Consider the following 24368-nt stretch of genomic DNA (forward strand, 5'->3'; position numbering starts at 1 on the left):
TGTCCAAGGGTTTAAGAATTGTTTCCTGTTATTTACCCACTGCTGAGGATAGGATGATTGGCGAGTAAAAACTTACTATTTCTTTCTTTTGTAAAACAGGACCATGTTACTCCAGCGTCATGCTCATAAAGGGGAAGAATAGAAAAGCATGGATAGCACCATTTTCTCCTTTCTTTTCATAACAACCTGGGTACAAGTTGGACCCAATTTACCATGTCCTCAACTTACCCAAGTTGACTCTTAGACTCAATTTACCAATGTCCAAGTGTGTTAACACTTAATATTTTCCTGTAACTATTTTCCTCTCCTACAATTTAATACTTCTCCTCAATTATAACATACACTGTATCCCATTGTGTCAAGGAGAGATCAAAGATACACACTCATCTTTTATATTTTAATAGTTGGTGTTTTCCTTACTTTTATTTGACAATATTTTCCACAGCCTCTATTTTGTTCATTTTCACTTTTAGTTTCATCTTGCATTTTCTAAACTTTCTACAGCATAGATTAAGTTTTATGATAAATGTAAAAAAAGGACTACATGCCTTATTTTCATATGCAAATTCCTCTTTAGTCTTCTTTGAAGATCTTAACTGCAGAGCAAAGAAAGCTTGATGAGATGGGTTAAATTTGATAGAAAGTTCTATTCTGCAGGAAATCTTTGTTCAATAAATCATATGGAGCACACAGTATGAAAAATATGTTATACATAGCAATATACCAGGATTCTTATAAAGTGGAGACACAAGAAACTGTAGATGCTAGTTAACAAAAAAAGTGCTGGAGTAACTAAGCAGATCAGGCAACATCCCGGGGTGACATTGATAGGCAATATTTTGGGAATCTTCCTCAGGCTGATTGTAGTAGGAAAAAGAAAACTGGAAGATAAGTGGAGACAGGACAAGTCTGGCAAATGGGTGGACAAAGGATAGAGATGAAAAGGGAACAGAAGAGTGTCCAATAAGGAAAAAAGAGGAGTGAAATATAAATCCAGAGGAGGGATGAGGGAAAAATGCAAGCACACCAGGGTGGGGAACAGACAAGGGGAGGATGTTCAGGGGCGATGTTACTTAAAAATGGAGAATCCAAACAAACTATGAGGTGCATTCCTCAAGTTTACAAGGAGCCTTACTCGGGCAATGGAGGCCAAGGATTGTCTACTCCTGTCTTGTGGGATCACATTGAATGTGGAAGAATTGTCAGAAGATTATGTGTTGGATGCGAAGGGTCTAAAGCAAGGACCAAGGGAAGCCTATTCTTGTTCTGTCTGGAGCAAGGGGGAAAAGGAGCAGAACTGTGGGACACAGAGGAAACAGAGGTGAGGGATCCATCTATAACAGCAGATGGTAAACCACGTTTACTAAAGAAAGAGATCATTCAAATCATTCATTCTTGACTGAAAAGTCTCAACTTGGGAGCAGAGACCTGGATCCACCTATCCTTGCCAGACTTTGTTTCGCCCCCACCGCTCATTATATGTTTCAGCATACAGACATGTTGTACTCTCACATCTTACCCAAAGAAATCTTTCCACACTATATTTCACTCTGAGTCAATTTAGATTTTTTAATTTGGGTTCTGGATTAGGATTTATCCATAACACCTTTTCATATTTCTGAGAAAAAAAGAATTTTATTAGTGACCAGAAACCTTCATGTGGTCTTTGTGACCATATACCTTCATGTGGTCTTTTCTGATCTGTTTAACATGTTTCCTTTCTTCATGACGCCATTCTACATGTCGCTGTGCATCACCATATTTTTGTTCTGCATTATTCATATCTTGTTTCTCAACTCCAGAGAACCCTGTTGACTGCAATTTATTCAGAAATGATAAACAGCAATGATGCAAAACTATTCAAACCATGAAAGAATTACACAAAGATTATAATCAAATCAGATTACAAATACTTTCTGCACTGTTCTCTGTTAACAGGTATTGTGATATTGCACTAATCTTGCACAAGGAATCAATTACAGTCTGTCCACGCACAACTGAAGGTGGGGTAGAAGGTATTCAATTGAAGGTCTAGAAAGCCTACATTTAATTGTGCTTTATAGTGTTTATCCTTATTAAATTAAATTAACAAAACGTAGTTTTAAAGTGCTAACCAGCAAAAAGCGTAGAAGAGATTTATAAAGAAGTTGCCAAGACTCGAGGGACTGAGTTGTAGGGAAAGGTTGGGCAGGCTAGGACTTAATCGCATGGAGCCTAGGTGTGTTCTTATTGAGGTGTATAAACCATGAGGGGCATAGATAGGGTGAATGCAGTCTTTTTCCTAGGGTAGGTGATTCAAGAAATAGAAGGCATTGGCTTGAGGGGAAAGATTTAAGAGGAACCTGCGGGGCAACGTTTCCAAATGGAAGGGGATATGGAAGGGGTGTGAACTGCCAGACAAGGTGTTTCAGGCAAGTACAGTATCATTTAAAATACATTTGAACTGGTAAATGGATAGAAGTTTAGTGGGATATGGGTCAAACGCAAGCAAATGGGACTAGCATAAAATGGCCACTTGGTCGACAATGGCAAGTTTGATCTGTTTCCACATTGCATGACTAAGACTCTGCAAAGTGACCACCCAATCTGCATTTAGTTTCTCCAAAGCTGAGAAGAGCACCAAATTCAGTAAACTAGACTGGAAGTGCAAGTGACTCATTGCTTCATTTGGAATGAATACTTGGTTCCTTGCTTGGAGGGAATAGGTGAATAGTGTTGCATCCTCGATGGTTGCCTGGGAAGATATCATGGGATGGGGCATTTATGGCTGGGAACAGATGAGCGGACTAAGAATGGTCCCTGCTTAAATGCAGAAAGGGGCAAAGAGTAACTAGAATCATGTTGGAGCTGGCTGAAAATGTGGAGGACATTCACAATATCTGTTCATATTACAGTCTTTACCAGGTTCGCATAGAATAGAGCATAGAACATTATAGCACAGGAACATGTTCTTTGCTCCACAATATCTGTGCTAAACACAAGTTGTGGCATTAAAAATACTGTTGTCTGAGCTTTCTATGTACATAAATGAAAATAAAAATGTTTAGACTATTCACTCTCATTGAATACTCTGAAACACATATAGCAGGGTTGATGAATAACTGAGTACATACTATGCTTGCTGAGTACATATATATGCTGGTGCAAACAAATGCTACATTTCAACAACATGTATTCCGGCAATCAACCAAGAGAGAGGGGGAAAACATTGCTCAGTTTGTCACAAGATTGTGTTAAGTTTCTGAGTGCTGCAACTATGTTAGACAATAGGTGCATGAGGAGGCCATTCGGCCCTTCGAGCCAGCACCGCCATTCAATGTGATCATAGCTGATCATTCTCAATCAGTTCCCCGTTCCTACCTTCTCCCCATACCCCCTGACTCCGCTATCCTTAAGAGCTCTATCTAGCTCTCTCTTGAATGCATTCAGAGAATTGGCCTCCACTGCCTTCTGAGGCAGAGAATTCCACAGCGGATCAAATCAGGGACCAAGTTGTACAAAGTTGCAAATCAAATGGCTTAAGTTGTTGGAGAAAGGTGACACGCTAACATTAGGAGAAACACTGAAAATTGTTCATTTGAAACCGTGGAAACCCAGTTTCAGACCGAGATTGGATGGAGGAAACCAAGATGTCATCTATTGGCACTTGCAAGGGACATGGTCATGGCAAGGGTCATCCAAAGCTGAAGATGATGGATATCTAGACGGAATCAAGAGATATCGGGAGAAAGCAGGAATGGGGTACTGATTTTGGATGATCAGCCATGATTGTACTGAATGATGGTGCTGGCTCGAAGTTTCTATTACAATGTTGCTATGTTTCAAAGATGACTGAGTGTTTTAGATGCGCAAATCTTTGACATTTTGCCAAGGATTCATGTTGCCCTGCTGGGGGAATGCAGAATGTGTCCAAACATTCAGAATGTGTGGAAAAAAATACCATTTTGCAAAGAAGTGTCGAACCCCAGGCAAACCAAAGAGAGATGATAGAAAAGCAAATAGATTTGGAGGAAGAAGAGGGCAGAGAGATGGATACTAATCAAAATTTACACCAAGTTGATGAATGTCCGAGTGAATGTAAACGTGATAAAACAAGGATGGATGCAGGATATGCTTTTGCTATCATCAATAAGCATGCAAAGGTACTGGTGAGAATTGGAGATGTGGAAGTAGACATTGTAGTAGACTCATGAAGTGAAAGCAATGTTATTGTTCGAGCACTATGGGAAGACTTAAAATGGAATAAGATAGAAAGTACTTCAAGAAAGTGTGAGAGAAAATGTATCCTTATACAACATCGAAACCACTCCTGACGATTGGATGTTTCAAGGCAGAGGTCCAAGGGGTGACAAGCACACTATGGCTGAATTTGTGGTCATCAAGGGGAAAGGAGAGCCACTCATGAGTAGAGAGACTGCTCAAGCATTAGGTGTGTTACACATTGGGATAAATATGCTCACTTAAAGAAGTTCAAGCCAGTATTTGAAGAAATTGAAAAATTGCATGATCGTCAAGTTAAACTGAAGATGGTTAAGCCATCAGCACAACCAATAGGTAGAACTCCATTGGGATTAAGAGAAAAGGTTGAGGCCAAAACCCAAGAGCTCATTGAACAGAATATCATTGAACCTGTTGAAGAATCGATGCCATGGGTCAGTCCTGTTGTAGTTGTATGCTGAGAGGAAACAGGATTGTAGTGCCAACAAAGCTGAGATCAAGGATGATCAACTTGGCTCACAAAGGACATTAAGGAGTTGTTAGAACTAAACAGAATCTTCATAAAAGAGTATGGTGGCCAGGGATGGAAAAAGATGTGGAACGACATGCGAGGTCATGCCATGGATGTCAGATGGCAAGTAGACCCAATCCACCCGAGTCAATACAAAGCACACTGTTACCGACAGGTCCATGGGAAGATGTTGCTGTAGATTTTCTAGGCCCACTTCCATCAGGAGAGTCAATACTAGTTGTGATTGATTACTACAGCAACTGTTATGAATATATGATAAGGAAGACTACACCATCAGAAACACTCTAGCAGTTTTGATGGAAATCTTTGAAAGATATGGTCTACCAGTCACATTATATTCAGACAATGGGCCTCAGTTCGTTTCTCAGATGTTTGCTGACTACATGAAGAACACAGGTGTGTACCATCACAAAGTCACACCAAAGCTAAAGAAGAAGTGGAACGTCAGAACCAATCTCTAGAGAAGAGGATGAGAATTGCCCAAGCAGAAGGCAAAGATTAGAAGGAGATGCTTTTATCATATGTGGCAGCATATACTGCTACACCACACAGCACAACAGGGAAGAGTCTGGCAGAATTGTTGTTTGGAAGGAAAATCGGGACCAAGATACCATGAGTTAGTGACATGGTAAATGATCAAGAAGTAAGAGATCATGATGCAGAAAAGAAAAGGGCATCAAAGCTCTCTGTAGACAGGAGACGAGGTGCCAGACCATCAGATGTGATGCCAGGAGATAAGGGGCTAGTGCGGAGAGAAAGTCCAAGTAAAATGGACTCACATTTCTTTCCACAACCAGACACAGTCGTGTCCAGACAAGGCAATAAGGTGATGGTCCAATCACCAGAAAGAGTCAAATATGATCAAAGCATATCGTATGTGACAATGTATTACCGTTGAGATTGAGCAGCGACATTGCAAACTGAAGTTGAGACTGTGGGGGATCAGACTCAAGACTACCAAATTGAGGAGCCAAGATTGCACAAGTCTGAGGAGGAGACTAAGCAAAACCAGAATCAAAATGAACTGGACATGACAAATCAGAATCCAGTACCAGTGCAGACAGAGGCAGTGGTCAGACCAAAACATCAGAGAAGACCACCCAAGAGATACGTGAACAATGAGATGTATTGACATGTGAAAATTATGAGTTATCGGTGTAATGAATGCTATATTCTAAATGGTTTTGGAATGTTCAGTTTACAATGTGATGGTGCAATGTGATGACAGGGAGCAGCTGCAAGGTGCTTCTAAACAGACAGAAACAGTATTTGGCCAAATTATTATAGTCAGCCAACTAACTAATTACCACTATTCCGGTCGCTCAGGAAAATTCCACATGTTGAAGATGATCTAACAAATAAACTAAAAGCCACAAGAATTGTCTAACAAAAAAGGCTTGATAGAAAAATTGCCAATGTTATATCTTACCTGACAGCTGAACAGTAATCGTGGTGATGTAACTTTATCTGTTGATCTACTGGAAGGAAACATCAAGACTTAAATGTAACATCTCACATTTATATCAACATACATGGAATATTGTTTTTAAATGTAAACTTATTTCAAAAAATAACTTAATTGTTGCAGGTAATTTATTGAAAATTTAATTTGATAAATTAATAAGATGAAATTTTAACATAATTTTGACTTTTACCTGGTACAGATATGTATTTAAGTATTTTGATTAAGAACAAAGCAGAACTGAAATCCCAAATAACGACTGTGTAAGAAGGGAAGGAAGGCCAGATGTGTGATGCAGAACAAATAAAAATACCTGTTAGATTCCAATGCTCTTTTCTTCTTGTCCCTTCCACTTATAGACGAGTGTGCTAACAGCCTGAAAAGGAATGGTGAAGAGTAATAATTCAGTAAGCTCAAAATGATCTTTTCCCTTGTCTCAGCATGAGAAATACTGAGAGATATAATTTCATATACATGGACTATTTAAATCTATCGAGAAGCAACTATTTACTAGAGTTAAGGGCACTGATTGTTCATTTATTATGAACACTGTTATCGCTCATAGATACAGGTTGCTAACTTCATATACCATATTTCTTTCACCCTATTGTCAGAGTTGAAACAAACATATTAAAATCAGAATGACACACTCTTAAAATGATTTTATTACATATATCTAAAGAATTCAGAGCCAATGGTGACATATTTTCATTTGTAAATGAGAATAATGACTCACTGAACCATCTCAAGTTTTCTGACCAATTTATACATAGAAGAGAATTCTGAATTTCTATTACCATAAACCTGCATCATCCATTAATCAATAACAAGCCATAGTTTATAATTGATAGTTTGAAAGAAAGTGACCCAACATTCAATTACAAACATTTCAAAATAAATTCATACTTCTTCAACAACATATATGTTAACGGCAAATATTTCTAAGACCGTCATAAAATGGTACAATTTTAAAAAGCAATTTTACAACCAATAATCTTTAAATAACAATTGCTGTTCGAGGTGATCCCATATTCCCATAGCAAGTTTATAAAAATAGAAAGAATCCTAAATTCTAAGTATAGTGAATTAAAATACAAGGCAGAAAGAGCAGTTACGAAAAGTCAAGAAAAAATATCACATATAGGATAATGGATTAGCTTGAGCAAAAGACCAAGTAGTGAAAAGTTCAAGAAGAAGAATTTTTGAAAAGTTTTATTTAAACAACTTTATGGGAAGTTTCATATCCAAAAAGCATTCTTTGGATCATTTTAGAATTCTATTATTTTAACTACATATTCTATTTTCAAAGTTATTATCTGAAGAATAGGAAAAAATACCATGGATAAACTCACATAATATGTACAATTGAAAATGTTTAATGGAGTCTGGAGTCTTAGATGCAAAACAATATTTGTGAGTTGGTATGTACATAATTGGAGTTACAATTTTTCGAACAAACTACATGTTGCTATTGAGAAGCAAAAATTGCTTTCATTCTACAGCTGTAACAATAGAAGAATTAGATACATTTTTATTTGGCAATAGAAATGTCAAATTTGAACACAAAATTAGAGTTTAACAATCAATACTAATGGAAATGAAAAAATACAGAAAATATTTAAGAAAATGAGCATAGGCAGCAAACGTGGACAGAAGAGTAAAAATTTAGTTAATTACCTCATTAGAACTGGTAACGTTAAAAAAGGATGTTTTAAGTAGCAGAGGCAGAGGGATGGTGAGGACAAAGAAAATATCTGTGATAGGTGTAGACCAAGATTGTCCTGGAATATGATTGATATTCTCCTCTCTCAGATGGCAACAATGAATGTTTACTAATACAGGTGATTTATCCAAAGGAATGTAGAGGGTAATAGAACGAAAAGAACAATATTGGAACTGTACGATGCAGAATATAGCGGCTGCTGGAAATCTAATACAAGAAAATGCTGAATGCTGTTCCAGTTCTTTTTGTTTCTCTCTACTGCCCTTTTTTTTTTTGTCTCCCTCTATTCTTTTCGTCCCCCCTCTCTCTCTGAGGAGACCTGGGCAAACTTTTACAGATGCCCCATTTGTTTTTGTACTCTCTCCTTCAAAACATGCTTATTTTCTCATTCTTCCAATACTGATGGAAGATAATTGACCTGCAATGTTATTTTTTTCTCTTTCTATAGATGTTGCCTGACCTGCTTAGCTCCATTATTTTCTGTTTTTATTTCACATTTTCAGCACAGTTTTTTGTTATTTGGAAGAGAAGGGAACAACCCTCAGTTGTACTAAAGTGTTAGTAAGCAGATATTGATTCAATATAATCCTAAAAGGATTGACATTGATTCTCAAATCCTAAAAGGATTTGAAACCTTAGGGACGGATAGCACACAACCAAGGAATTGCAAACCTGCGTCCTGTGGAAATTAATGAAAAAATTTGTCCAATGCAAGTATTGCAGAGATCTTAAGCAAGCTTTTGTATTACATGGTATGTTAATTCCTATTTAATCTCTATTATTTTATCATTATGTATGAACAATTTTTTTAAAAGGCTGAAATTTAAAAAGCAAATATGACAAAATATTAACTTATAAAATCTTTAACACTAATCCTATACATCACTTTCCAAAAGCACAGGACTGAGCATAATTTTGTGCTGATGTTACACATGCTAACTGATGAAGAAATTGTCCAACGCAAGTTTTACAAAGATTCACACATTGGTACAAAATACACTCAAATTTTTGGTTGCTCGGTAAATGTACCTTGATCCTGGTCCTGCTGACCTTCTCCTCTGGATACAGTTTTCATTGAATGATGCTTTAAAAGTTACTGGCCTCCGTCTGTACTCACACACCATGAGCACCAATCATTCCAATATGAAACAAGGAAGTAAGAAAGGTATTCGGAAATTATATGGAAATTATTAGTGATGACATGTGAAAAATCAAGATTAGGTATTTAGTATTTTTAAAACTTGCCATATTTGGCATTACAGAAGAACACAAGACTAGGAATAGCAGCTTTGGAAGTGGACTGCTTATTAAATAAACTAAAAATAAAAGACAATGAAAAAGAGTGATAAGAGAAAGCAAAAGCCAAAAAAGGCAGAACATTGATGATTGCTCCCAAATTCAGTTCACAATCAGTTTGATTTCTATAGTAAAATATTCTTGAAATCCATAACATTTACAACCATATCGCTAACCACCTTTACAAATATAGTTAGCAAAAAGCCTATTAGATACAAATTTACATCTGCTATAAAATCTTTTCAGATAATTATATTCTAATAACGTACTATTACTGCATAAAATTTTCAAATTGTGATCGAATTAAACAACAAAACAATGAAAATCAGTATTTGGGACTTAAGACATTCATAAACATTAAGCAACATATCTCCAAAAAGTTGCAACATTTAATTATTGTTCGCAAACAATTTTGTACCATCAAAAAGGTCGTTATTTCCAATATTCTATTCAGAAACACAACCATTTATTATACCTGTTTTGTGGTTCCTGTTGCAATAATTGAGCTGCTATTTTGCGCAAATCCATAACTTCCTTCAACTCATCCTCATCTCGAACCATTTGCTGCATTACACTTGAGGGTCTGCAATTTCACAGACAAGTAATATTTTATAAATCCCTCCCGGTGAAAATAAATTAACACTGCAATTTTCTTCAGGGAAAAAAATATCCTGAGCTCTATAATAATAATAATTAGCTTAACTTCTTGCTCCTAAACAAATAATTTAGTGTGCACTAATTGACCACTTTACTTACTACTTATTTTAGTTAATATAGGTGTGTCCTGCATTGTACTCAAAAAAATAATAAGATTCAGAAAGTGGTGATAACTTTACTTCAGTGCAACTTCAGAGTGCATAGATAATGGAGTGAAGCAGGATATTGCTCAGAATATTAAGTACAGTTTATTATAGTCATTTATATCAAAATAGTGACAAATCCAGTGAAATCATACCAAAAACCAGTACAATCAAGCCAGTTGAAAGTACTGTATAAAAGATAGTCCAAAGAGAAAAATAATCAGAATGCAGAATACAGTGTTACGGCTACAGAAACAGTGCAGATGAACAACATTGCAAGGGCCACACCAGTAGGTTGGGAGACTGTGGATACATTATTAGCTTAGGAGGTCCACTCAGTAGATAAATAACAGTGGGAAAAGAAGCTGTTCCTGAATCTAATAGTATGTGCATTTGAGTTTTATTTAACCTTCTGCCAGAAGGAAGCGGAGGATTCTGGCTGTTTTCCCAAAGTAGTTAAAGGATGTAAAAATTAAGGAGTGAAGCGTTAAGTGTTGAATGTTGCATTTTGGGAAGTTAAACCAGGGCAGGACCTTCACAGTGAATGGCTGGGCCCTGTGGAATGTTGTAGAACAGAGGGATCTAGGAAAGATGCCAAAACATCACCTATTCCTTCTGTCCAGAGATGCTGCCTGGCCTGCTGAGTTACTCCAGCATTTTGTGTCTATCTTCGATCTAGGAATGAAGATACACAGCTCCTTGAAAGTGACATGACAAATAGATAGGGTGGTCAAGAAGGTCTTTTGGTACACTGGCCTTCATCAGTAAAGGTATTGAGTACAGAAGTTGGGATGTTCTGTTACAATTGTACAACCTGTTGCTGAAGTGGCATTAGGTGTATCATGTTGAGTTTTGGCCACCCTGCTATAGGGAGGATGTTGTTAATCTGGAAAGAGTGTAGAGAAGATTTACGAGGGTGTTGCCAGGACTCAACAGTGTGAGCTATGGAGAGAGGTTAAGTAGGCTAGGACTTTATTTTTGCAGCTGCTGGAATCTTGAGCAAAATCAATCTGAAGAAGAGTCCCAACCCAAAACTTTGCCTGTTCATTCCCTTCATAGATGCTGCATGACCTGCCGAGTTGCTCCAGCATTCTGTTTTGTTCTGCACTCAGTTCCCTGTCTGATGAAGGCTAATATGCTATAAGTCTTTTTCACAACTGTAACTACATGTTACACCACTTTCAGTGAAGATCCGGCCCTTGTTTGACACTAAAGTATGTGATAACATAGACCGTGTAGATGGTTATCGGAAATTACAGCAGGGCCTTGGCATGTGGGTCGAGGAACAGCTAATGGAATTTAATGCAGAAAAGTGCAAGCTTTTGCATTTTAGAAAGTCAAACAAGGGCAGGACCTTCACAGTGAATGGTGAGGGTCTAGGACATGTGGTAGAGCAGACATGGTGTCACAGGTGAATAGAATATAAAGGCAGCTTTGGTACATTGGTCTTCATCATTCTGGGTACTGAACATAGACGTTATGCATTATGCTACAGTTGTGCAAGACATTAATATGATGTAATTTGAGTTGTGATGTTCAGTTTTGGTGACCCTGCTATAGGAAGAATGTAATTAAGCTACTAAAAGAGTGCAGAGACCATTTAGGAGGATATTGCCAGAACTTGAGCTAGAGGGAAAGGTTGGGAAGGCTAGGACTTTATTCTTTGGAGTGCAGGAGGCTAACAGATGATCTCATAGAGGTGTATAAAATCAAGAGGGGAATTGATTGGGTGAATGGACAGAATCTTTTACCCAGAGTAGGGGCATATTCCTTATTTTTTACATTATTTTTACATTTTGCTTAATCTGCAAATTTTAAAATTGCACTGCAAATTATCAAGTGGGAGTGATAAATTCAAATTGCTTATCTGAATTTCAATTTTGCCAACATGCCTAACAGGTGGTAATTCATCAAACACATTTTGGAAAGACATACATTCATGAATTAAGCAATATCCATCTGCCCTCTAATGTACTGGAATATAATCTGTTGCATGGTCTATTTCAGAGGAATTAACTGGGATATTAGAATTTGCTCTAATTTAAAAAACAAAACAATACAGTGCTTTTAATATCAGTGGCCTACTATAGTTTCCTTTGCAGATCTATGTAAGCAACTACACATTCATACCTTGACTCATCTTCCCAGTTATTTTCTTCCATAAACTGTGATCTTTCAGATAGCTTTCCTCGGTCCTGAGATAAAAATGGATTATTGAAACGTCATCAATTATAAACCAAGCTAAATTATAAACAAAAGTATCAAACAAGAATTTCTCCCAATTATCACCAGAGTCCCCTTAAAAAATATCAAGCTATTATATGACCAGACCATCATGATGAAAATTACTTTTATATAATTCTGGTTGCAAATTTGCCAGTTCAATTGTCTAATTGTACTTTGAGAAATGATTTCCCCCCAATGGTAAACAAAGTATTCAGCCATATCTCTCCAAGAATTAATATTTCCTTTGCCACCAAATCTCTCATTGATTAGTATTTGTTAGAAATAAGACTGAAGGTAACGTAAGGGAAAATATGTGCCACAATTCAAGTAGAGCTCTGGCTCCTGTTCACTATCTAGTGATCTGTCAAGCATGGGCAATACAATTGAAAATCTGTGCTCGGTTGCAATGCCCTTCATATTAATTTAAGTAAAATAACATGAATATTTTTCAATAAAATTAGAAAACAGATCTTAAACAGTCTGAAGTTCATTGACAAATAAAATGCAGTCAAAGGACTTGATAAGAGTGCTGCATAGAAGCTCTTGATAAAATTAAGGCATTGTTTTATAGAAAATAGACGAAACAATTTAAAGAACAGAAAATGTATGTCAATAATGGATCATTTTCAGATGAGAGAGGCAACTCGTGTCAGGCTCCAAAAGTAGCCAAGGGTCCGTATGATTTCAATTTCTATGGTAAAGGACACATGGCATGAACAACTTGAGGATAAAAAGAAAAGTTATGAAATTATGAAAAAAGGCTGCAGATGTTGATAGAATGAATGAGAAAATACGGCACAGTGGCGCAGCGGTAGAGTTGCTGCCTTACAGCGAATGCAGTGCCAGAGACTCAGGTTCGATCCTGACTACGGGCGTCGTCTGTACAGAGTTTGCACATTCTCCCCGTGACCTGCGTGGGTTTTCTCCGAGATCTTCGGTTTCCTCCCACACTCCAAAGACGTACAGGTATGTAGGTTAATTGACTGGGTAAATGTAAAAATTGTCCCTAGTGTGTGTCGGATAGTGTTAATGTGTGGCGATCGCTGGGCGGCGTGGACTCGGTGGGCCTGTTTCCGCGCTGCATCTCTAAATCTAAAAAAAAATCTAAAATCTAAATGTTGATTGGGAAATAAAAGAATTGATCCATAGGGAAAGGTAGAGCTCCACAAAACTAAATCTTAACCAATTAGAGGGAAAGTTTGTAAAACTGAAAAGTGAAACAAACATCGCATTCTAGATTTAAAAATTAGAATAAAGGGTACAACAGCAAAGAGTTATGGCTGAACTTATATTTCTGTGCAGGGCATAATTAAAATAACACCTCAAACTTTTGCCTGCACTAATTTTGCTGGCTGCATTTTCCTAATCACAATGTTTCTTCCCTTATAGTCCTGTGTATGGCCTTCCATCGAGAGCCCATTTCCTGTACATCAGTGTGGCCTGGTGCCACATGGGGATCATCTTGGCAAGTGAACCCATAGTAGTTTGGATGGATTTGAAGTCAGTGAAGCCCTTTTCTCATGTACAACAGCTATCAAGGCTAACATTGTCATCGACTTTTTTGGAATACATTCAGCTTAGAGATCGGACTGGTGAATCAAAATAAATAAAAACAAATATAGAAAATAAACTGATAAAACAAATAATGGTAAATATTTCCACTAATATCAATAACCTGTGAACAATATAAAAGTTCAAAAGAACTACCTAAAAAGGCTACAAATATTGAAAACAGAGTTATTAAACAGGACAATTTATTTCTAATTGAAATAGAATGCTCCTCTACCCGTAAAAAGTAAACATGTATTTCATAAAACAACTATAGAAGGTACAAGTTTAATATAGAGACTGATTCAAAAATAGGAAATGGGAAGTCATGAAAATATTTGAAAACGAAAATTCATTTTTCCAGCTTTGATAGAAGGTCATGGACCAAAGTAATTCCAGCTGTCTATTTTTATTTTTCATTTGCTTTATTACTTTTTTCCAATTTTGAAAGACTAAATTTTTCTTTTGTTGGGTATCGATATTTTTCCAATGGCAGAGGTCCTTGGTTGTGCTATTACTGAGATTGTTCTATGCAATAATCTGCAGCTCCAATTTTAGTTAATATAATATTCATATAACTACATACACTGGAATATCCAAGATTGGGGTATTATGCTGACATTGTGAAACAGAGGGAGATTATTCAGCCCATCTGACACTCTGTAGCGTGATAGGATCAGCCCTCTGCTCCATTCTGTGCCTGATCTTCCATCCACTCTCCTTGTGATTCTTTTGCCACTTACTACACCTCAGGATAATTTACAGTAGCTAATTAATTTGCCAAAACAGTTAGCATACTGTAAATTATTCTGATATGTAGGTAAGTGGCAAAAGAATCATACCTATGGGATGTAGCGGGAAACTAGAGCACCCATCCAAGATTCATACAGGTCCCTATAGCTGTAAGACAGCAGCTTTGCATCTGTGTGTAATCCAATATTAAGGCTAAAGAGGTCTGTGTTAAATTATATTTAATAAATAAACAAAGTGATAAAATATCATGCATTCAAAGATTATAAGCACTGATGTTCACAGAGATGCATGTTTTTATCAGTTACCCTTATATGGATAGATGATCATCTTACTTTTATACAGGTCACAAATGGAACTCTTGGATGAACATCTGCTTCAGATGACGGTGTTTCCTCCTCTTCTGCGTTCTCAATAAAGTCAAAATGCTCCTGATCCAGTGAGCCTAAAATACAAAAAATAGGAAATGCAGAAAGAAAAAAAAATCACTTGAAACTGGTGCAAAGTTTCAAATTATTTAAGAAAATCCCGCAAACCATCATTTTTCATATTATCTCACCAAATTCCATCAATAGTGCTTCTCACCTAACAAAACATTCACCCTATTTTACAGAAAAAATGTGATATTTTGTGGTCTTGTGAATTTGCTTAACAATGTGCATTTACACAGAAATTTGAGTGATACAGGGTAGAGACAAATACAAAGATAGGAAATGGGGAGGCCATAAATTTGAAAACAAAGATTATTTTTCCCAGTTTTGAAAATAGGACATGAACCCGAATTGTCCATTCTGGTTTTCTCTCTCTCCACTGATGCTGCTTGCTTTGCTGAATAGTTCCACTCATTCCTGCTTTAATTTAATACTATAATTCCACAAGCAGCCAATCTACATGAACAAGGAGCATTTTGATTTCAATCTCTTTCAACCACTTTGCACATTACCGAGGAAAATAATTAGCATTCTTGATCACCCAGCAGCTCCGACTAATAGTTTAGTCTTTGGAAGCCACAGACTTCAAGTGTTGCCACTATAACAACAACCTACCAATTTTCTAAAGTAGTCAACAACTAAAAAGTTACCCAGCTCTCATTTTGATGCCAATTCACCAAAAAGTCAGCATTTTCAAGGAAATAGGTTGGGAATAAAACGGCGATAAATAAGTACATTCATACATAAAATTCAATGAAGTAAAACATCTGCAATGTACTTACTCTTATGGGAATTTACTTTATTCCCAGCCAAATGATTGTCTGATTTCAGAGGAATATCCTTGGCTATTTCAGATAATTGTGAATGTAGGCTAACTGTATCATCATCTGAGGGCTAAACAGATAAACACGAAATCAGTTTCCAAATAGAACCTGGCTACCTGGCCCTCGTCTAATTGCCGAAACATTCAAGATTTGGAACATTAATCATGAATACATTTTACTATTTACCATTGTTTATTTTTCCTTCAATCAAATTAAGTTTAACTTTCGATATTCCAGGGAGTGGCGGAAGTGGCGGCGCCTAACGGCTGCGGCTCGCTAGCAGTCTGTTCGTCTTTTTTCCTTTTTTTTTTGTTGCGTGTCGGTGTTGGGATGGTTTTTTTTGTTTTTTGGTTGTGTATGTGTGGGAGGGTGGTGGTGTGGATGGGGGGGGGTGGTGTGGGTGGGGGGGGTGGTGGTGTGGGTGGGGGGGGTGGGGGAAACCTTTCTCTTTAGGTCTCTTCCTCACGGCGCGGGGTGCGGCTCGGCCGCGGGGCCTTCCATCGCCCGGTGCGGCTCGGCTGCTGGACTTAACATCGCCCGGTGCGGCTCGGCCGCTGGACTTAACATCGCCCGGCGCGGCTCGGCCGCTGGACTTAACAGTGCCCGGTGCGGCTTGGCCGCGGGGCCTTCCATTGCCCAGTGCGGCTCGGCCGCGGGGCCTAACATCGCTGGTGCGGCTCGGCCGCTGGACTTAACAGTGCCCGGTGCGGCTCGGCCGCGGGACTTTACATCGCCCGGCGCGGCTCGGCCGCTGGACTTAACAGTGCCCGGTGCGGCTCGGCCGCGGGGCCTAACATCGCTGGTGCGGCTCGGCCGCTGGACTTAACAGTGCCTGGGCCGCGGGGCCTAACATCGCCCGGCGCGGCTCGGCCGCGGGACTTTTCATCGCTGGTGCGGCTCGGCCACTGGACTTAACATTGCCCGGTGCGGCTTGGCCGCGGGGCCTTCCATCGCCCGGTGCAGCTCGGCCGCGGGGCCTAACATCGCCCGGTGCGGCTCGGCCGCGGGACTTAGCTGCGCACGGCTCGGTCGCGGAGCCTTCCATCGCCCGGTTCGGTCGCGGAGCCTTCCATCGCCCGGTTCGGCCGCGAGACGTCTCAGCGCCGGGTGCGACTCGGCCGCGGGGACTTCCATCCCCTTGCGGGGACTGTGCGGGTCGGTCGGGGACGAGCTGTCTGTCCGTGGGCGTGGGGAAGAGTGGAAGTTTTGTTGCCTCCATCACAGTGAGGGGGTGTTTGGAGTCACTGTGATGGACGTTTGTGTTGGGGTCATGTGTCTTGTGTTCTTTTTGTGTGTGACTGCTATGTAGTTTCGTTCGGTACCTTGGTACCGAATGACAAATAAAGCTCTGTTGAACTGTTGAACTGTTGTTGTTGAATAAAATGCTGGCTAGTGCAAACTCAGAATTTGCTACTCGAGCCCAGATACATTGTCTTAAACCTAACTTGCATTCCCAAATCCAACAAATCCTTCCTGATCCACTATATCCACAATTGTTCTCAGTACTCCAGCCACATTAAAACAATGCTTTAAATAACTGGAGTACAACTTCTGCCCTCTTGTATTTGGGCCCTACATTAACAGGCAGTTTATTATCCTTTCTCATCACATATTTTTATGATACACATGGATCGCTACTATCTCGTTTTTTAGCATTGAGAGGTACTAATCTTTACTATGTCTTAATAATATGATCTTACATTTTCTGACACGTCCATTTGCCAGTATTTTTTTTCTGTTGTTCAATTTAAATTGCAATTTAACATTTCAAATATAAATCTTTATGCTATCACTAAACTTGAGTACGACAATGTTGCTTACAAGAACAGTTATAGACATAACACAAATTCTTGTAGATCACCAGTAGTCAGAATCAACCATTATTCCTTCAGACTCCTACCATTAAGCCAATTTCCTAAATCAATAATTTGCCTTCATTTCCTGGGATTTTTATTTTCATTGAGGAATCTCACAATTGATTGGTGCTAAATTCGGTGGCTAAATTGAAGCACAAAAATGTGGGATAAAAAAATGAATTTAAGAAATCCCTTGTAAAGGTACCAGCTTTCATATGACAATAATTTAAGTGTCGCAAGTCTTCAATAAAATGAAAACTAGATTTATTTATTTTTTAAAACAAGTTAAAATCCACCACAAAGTGTCAGCAAATAAAACATAGCTGAATGCTTGTTAGGAGTTCGCTTGGGAGAAAATAAATTGTAAAAGCAGAATTACCTGGAGTCTACTGCCACTTGCTGGTCATTGTTGTCAAATCACAAAATCCAAGAAACCAATGGCCAAACAGCCAGGCACTCAAAACTTAAGACTCCTCAAATAACCCTTTTCAATTTGCATGATTCTTCATCAAGCTAGATGAGTTTTAATTTCACATATTTAAAGCTTTAGTTACAGGTAATCACACTGCAGGGTGGAAAGGCTATTTGTTCCATTGAGTCTGCAACAACATCCATGGTGTGGCGGTACCCGGGGATTAGGCCACTCCCTGGATCATCCCCCTCGACAGGGCTGGGGAAGGGACAAGTGCTACGGGGTTTGCCTGAAGGGGCGAGAGAGATAACTCGTGCTTGAGACTGAAGAGACTGTGGATGTTCTGTTGCTGCATTAAAATTACTGTTAATACCTACCTGACGTCTCGCCTGATTCCTACTGCATCCAGACCCCCTACACTGGTGACCCTCGACATTTCCTTGCAAGTCGCGATAGACTCAAACGTTCCTCAACACGCACTACCCGGCCCTGCTGGTCAGCCGCCTCTGAACCTCTCCACGCCGTGGCGTTGAAGCTGCCTCCCCTTTGGACCGACAACCCTGATTTCTGGTTTGACCAGGCCGAGGAGCAGTTTGCACTGCGGGGAGTGAAAGCCGACGCAACCAAGTACTTTTACGTTATCGGTGCCCTCGACCAGGCCACTGTGCGACGGGTCAAACCTTTCCTCCGCATCCCCCCGGCAGGTAATAAGTATGAGAGCCTCAAGGCCTTTCTCCTAAGGAAGTTCAGCCTCAGCGAGGCCGAGCGGGTGACCCAGATCCTATGGATGACTGGCCTGGGTGACCGCCGCCCGTCGGTACTGCTGGGCGATATACTGGCCCTCATGGGCGACCACAAGCCCTGCTTTTTATTTAAACACGCTTACCTGCAGCAGCTGCCGTCTGACCTCCGCCAGCAGCTCACCAACGACCCGTTTACCGACATGCAGACGGTGGGCGAGCGCGCCGATGAACTCTGGATGGCCCATCAGCTGGCCCTCGACGCGCTGGACGTTCCTCCGATGTCCGACGACAATCCGCAGGTCGGTGCCTTGATCGATCACGTCTCCACCGCTCCTCGACGTCCTTCGCGGTGGGACCTGGCTGCAACGGCACACCCGGCCGCAGCGCTTCTTTCCCGCGCAGCCTGCCGTCAGTTCCTCCGCACGGTACCAGAGGTCGCTGGTGGTCGGTTCAGCCCACACAGCCGCCCGTTTCCACAGACGCCAGCAGAGGGGGCTAGTGCTACTTTCACTGCCGCTGAGGACCTCCAGCCCGTCAATGCCGGCAACCCTGCTCGTTCCCAGGAAACGCAGGGGCCGGCCGTCAGTGATTGCTTCAGCGGTCGACCAGATTTATCGCGTTTTTGCGTGGGATCGCCATACCGGGGCTCGTTTCCTTGTGGACACAGGGGCTGAGGTGAGCATTCTTCCCCCTTCGAACGATGACCCCCTTCTATGGTAAACGCGGCCCCCTCCTCGCCACAGCAAACGGGACACCAATCCGCTCATATGGGGTGCGCACGCTCTCCCTCAACTTCGGAGAGGGACGCTTTTGGTGGCAAGCCGCTCGAGACAGGAGCATGCTACCCATCTCCGCCAGCTATGCCAGCACCTCAGCGATCATTGGCTGGCCATCAACATTGCCAAATGCCGTTTCGGGGTGACGTCAATTTCCTGGGCCACCACGTGACTCCGCATGGGGCACTGCCGCTCCCGGACAAGGTGGACGCAGTGTGCCAGTTTCCACGCCCGACCACCGTGAGGGGCCTCCAGGAGTTCGTTGGGATGGTGGCCTTTTACCACCGATTTGTGCCGTCTGCGGCCCGGATCATGCGCCCGCCGCTCCACCTCATGGAGGGCAAGCTCAAGGAGGTCGAATGGACTGACAATGCGGTGGCGGCGTTCCAACACGCCAAGGAAGCCCCGGCTGCGGCCACGATGCTCGTGCACCCACAGGCGGATGCACCAACCAGCCTGACGGTCGACGCTACAGATGTGGCGGTTGGGGCGGTGCTAGAACAGCAGATTGAGTGGCGCACAGCGGAACTACAGTGCCTTTGACCGCGAGCTCCTCGCCCTTTACCTCGCAGCCTGCCACTTCCGCTACTTCCTCGAGGAGCGAACCTTCACCGCGTACACTGACCACAAGCCCCTCACCTTTGCGTTCGCCAAGGTGTCTGGCCCGTGGTCAGCTCGCCAGCAGCGGCAGTTAGCTTTCGTCTCGGAGTACACTACCTCCATCCGTTTCATTGGGGGCAAAGACAACAGAGTGGCCTACGCCTTGTCTCGACCCGCGGTCCACGCCATCCTGCAAGTGGCCGATGGCATCGACTACTCAGCCCTGGCGGCGGCTCAGTTGACGGACGATGAGATGTCCACCTATCATACCGCTGTTTCGGGTCTACGGTTGGAGGACGTTCTCTGTGGCATTGAGGGCGCAACGCTGCTGTGCGATGTATCAACTGGGCAGCTGCGCCCCATCGTTCCCGTTGTCTGGCGGCGCAGAGTGTTCGAGGTGCTCCACGGGCTGGCCCACCCTTCCATTCAGGTGACGACAGCGCTCGTGGCTTCCCGTTTCATGTGGCACGGGTTACGTAAACAGGTTGGGCATTGGGCGCGCACCTGCATCCCGTGCCAAACTGCCAAAGTAAAACGGCATGTGCGAGCGTCGCTCCAGGAGTTCATCGTTCCTCGCCAGCGGTTCGACCACATCCACGTGGACATCGTGGGCTGCTGCCGCCCTCTCGGGGCTTCACCCACCTCCTGACCGTAGTCGACCGTTTCACGCGGTGGCCGGTAGCAGTTCCACTGCCAGACACTTCTGCTGCTACTTGTGCCTGTGCCTTGGCGGCACACTGGATTGCCAGATTTGGAGTGCCGCTCAACATCACGTCCGACCAGGGGCCGCAATTCATCTCCGAACTGTGGTCAGCCAGGGCTCACCTACTTGGACTTAACCTGCACTGCACCATGGCGTACCATCCGCAGTTAGCGTGACAATTTTACTCCCACCTTACTCACCATTGTTCTGGGGTCTGTATTACTTAAGTTTCATTCAATTTGGTCTTATATTTTTAAAGTTATTGACATTTTAAAGTTTAAAAATTAACTTCTCAACTTACCCTGGCCTTCTTCAGCGTGCAACGTCACAATGGGACCCACCCGAGTGACGGGTGTCCAATGAGGGGGGCCCCACGATGTCCGCCGGGGGGGGCGGAACCCGCCAGAGTGATGGGAGTGGCGGCCAATGAGGAGGGGGTGGGACACTGCTGAGCCGTCCAGCTGCTGAACCGTCCAGCTTCCACTGTCGCTGAATAAACTTTAATAAATGCACCGTGCCCCACACCTGACCTTACACCTATGGCTGACCCGGGGGACGCTCCTCGCCCACACCCACGAGCTGCGTTTTCGACGTCACAATGGCAGAAGGTCCGCGAGTGCGCAGTTGGGGCCCGTTGATCTAAGACAAATGCTCCACGACTTACGATGCTTTCACTTACGATATTTCGACTCTGCGATGGTCCAAACGGCAGCAATCCGTAGCGAGCCACAGCTTGCTTCCGGCCATGTGATCTAATACAGATGCTCCCCGACTTACGATGCTTCGGCATGATATTTTGACTTTGCGATGGCGCAAACGCCTGGGGGGATAGGGGGATAGGGGGGGTTGAGGGGGGAAGGAGTGGTTGAGTGGGTGAGGGGGGCGGGGGGATAAGGGGGGTTGAGGGGGATGGAGTGGATGAGGAGGGAGGGGAAGGGGGGAGTGGGAGAGGGGCGGGTGCTAGACCAATGCAGGAGAGGTTTGGGGGGTTGAGGGGGGATGGAGTGGGTGAGTGGCTGTGGGGGGGATGGGAGGAGGGGGGGGATAAGGGGGGGTTGTGGGGGATGGAGTGGGTGAGTGGGGGGGAGGGAGTGGGGTGGGGGAGCGAGGGAGTGGGGAAGGAGAGGGTACTGCACCAATGCAGGAGAGGTTTGGGCCCAACGGGTCCACTCGGTCTAGTAATGAACCGAAACTAGAGCTAATCAATTGAAAATTAATGCTTTCATAATGTTGTTGACTGTTTACATCTATTAACGCAAAATAAATTAATGCAATTAACATGAACTTACTTCAGTTGTAGACAATCGTTTATCACCATTGTCACTACCAATGCCCGAATCAGGACCATGGTTTTTAACTGGATAAAAATCTTCCATGCTGGAAAGTAAATTAAAGATTATACAGCTGAATTAAGTGCAAGGGAAAATCATACACATCCTTTTACTTAATTTACAACTATTTCCGTAGAATCTAAACTTAATAATTACATTATCTTTGTAATTAATTCAATACATCCATAGCGTGAACCTTTTTCCAAATTCCGCACCAGTCAGCAGTTCTGAGCATGAAGTGAGTTACTTGAATTTATTGCTGCAGAATTTGGGGCAAACTGACAGTTATCCAAGTAACGGCAATAGTTGCGAGATTTCCACACAAATGAACAAGGTCAAATGTTGTTAGCAACTGTGCTTCCTCTGCTCTTCAGCCCTTGTTCCCTAGGGAACCCACAGCCGAGCAGCTTGAACCACATAGTTTTCTCTGCTGATTTTGAAAGGAGCAATATTAAAAAAAACTTATTTTTTAAAAGTCATGTTTAGAAATGTTTTAAATGTTTAAAAGTTAATATTTTAACTTGGGTATTTTAATTGTTTATATACATTTTAATAGATTCAGCCTCTGATTGTCATAAATGTTTGAATACATTTACATTTTAAAACAATTTAAATGGGAGGGCCTAGGTTAGTGCGGATGTGAAAAGATCCTGAAAGCTGTTGGCAGCATAAGTACTGCACATTCTTCACAATGTGCTGCCATTTATAATGCAGAAAGCATGGACACTTCATCAGTTATCGTATCAAAGCAATGTGCTGGCATCAATCTAAGTGCCACCACAAGTCGCTGAGCATCCCACAAGCCTTGCCATTTCAGAGATGGTCTGACCCAGTCGTCTGGCCATAACAATTCGGCCCTTGAAAGTCGCTCAGGTCTTTACTCCTGCCCATTTCTCCTGCATCCAACACATCAACTTTAAGAACTGACTGTTCACTTGCTGCCTGATATATCCCACCCCTTGACAGGTGCCATTGTAACAAGATAACCAATGTTATTCACTTCACCTGTCAGTGGTCATAATGTTTTGGCTGATCGGTGTAGACTCAGTGGGCTGTACTGTACATTCTGTACTAACTGGGGGATGGTGCTAATGAAGTGATAGTCTTGCGGATCTGTATGCAAAAGTAGCATTTCATTGTACATTGGTATATGTGATAATAAAGAAACAATTGAACTGTAACACATCTGCAACTTCACTTAAAACCTTGACTTGTGTGCCAAAAGGCTTCTTGACCACCTTATTTACCTGTGACACTGCTTTCAAAGAGATTTGTACCTCAACTCCTATAGCCCTCTGCTCGACAGCACTCCCCAGAGCCCTGCCATTTACTGTGAAGGTCCTGCCCTGGTTAGATTTCTCAAAATGCAACACCTCACAATTATCTGCATTAAACTTCATTAACCATTCCTCTGCTCACTTGCCCAACTGATCAAGTTCCTGCTGAAATCTTTCATAACTACCTTTGCTATCTACAATACTTCAGTGTTATTTGCATACTTACTAATCATGACTTGTACATTCTCATCCAGATCGTTGATCTAAACCAGTGCTTCTTAAACTGGTGAATGGTTCACCCAAGGGTGAACGAAATTATTTTGGGGTGAATGAAAGTAGAGGGGTGAATTACTTAATTTATTCAGATATTTATATATTTTTTCTCACAAGGGAGAATAAGATGAAAATTACAAAAAAACACAAGAAAATGTAGTCTGGGGTGAATGAAATTTTGTGATACTCAAGGATGAATGACACTGAAATAGTTTAAGAAGCACTGATCTAAACCACACACAGCAATGGGTCCAGCACCGATCCTTGAAGCACCACCGTCACGGGCATCCAGCCCGAAAAATAACCTTCCACCACCACCATCTGCTTCCTTCTATGACCCAATTTTCTATCCAATTGACTAGCTATCCTTGGATCCTATGCGATCTAACCTTCCAGAGCAACCTACCTTGCAGAGCCTTGGCAAATGCCTTGCTGAAACCCACAGACAACATTTACACGTCTGCCTTCATCAATTTTATTGGTTACATCTTCAAAAAACACAGATTGATGAGACACAATCTCCTAAGTACAAAACCATGCGGACTATCCCTAATCAGCCCATGTCTATCTAAATGCATGTATATCTT

The 24368-nt window shown here is 41.8% G+C and overlaps 1 protein-coding gene across 8 annotated transcripts in view; it reads right to left on the bottom strand.

Moving 5' to 3' along the window:
• lrch2 (leucine-rich repeats and calponin homology (CH) domain containing 2) overlaps nt 1-24368 on the bottom strand; it is a 107268-nt gene that overhangs the window by 48544 nt on the left and 34356 nt on the right. Inside the window, exons 7-16 of one of the 8 annotated variants that reach the window (XM_078412263.1) lie at nt 22190-22277; nt 15769-15880; nt 14891-15000; nt 12162-12226; nt 9707-9814; nt 8965-9042; nt 6526-6588; nt 6180-6225; nt 1654-1815; nt 549-596 (exon numbers count right to left, since the gene is read on the bottom strand). In XM_078412263.1, coding sequence (XP_078268389.1) covers nt 549-596; nt 1654-1815; nt 6180-6225; nt 6526-6588; nt 8965-9042; nt 9707-9814; nt 12162-12226; nt 14891-15000; nt 15769-15880; nt 22190-22277 — 880 coding nt within the window. Of the gene's footprint in view, nt 1-544; nt 597-1653; nt 1816-6179; nt 6229-6525; nt 6589-8964; nt 9043-9706; nt 9815-12161; nt 12227-14890; nt 15001-15768; nt 15881-22189; nt 22278-24368 lie in introns of all 8 variants that reach the window. The other 7 variants (XM_078412264.1, XM_078412265.1, XM_078412262.1 and 4 more) reach the window with 7 other exon arrangements.

The sequence above is a fragment of the Rhinoraja longicauda genome, chromosome 15 (assembly GCF_053455715.1).
Source record: "Rhinoraja longicauda isolate Sanriku21f chromosome 15, sRhiLon1.1, whole genome shotgun sequence".
Taxonomy (NCBI): Eukaryota; Metazoa; Chordata; class Chondrichthyes; order Rajiformes; family Arhynchobatidae; genus Rhinoraja; species Rhinoraja longicauda.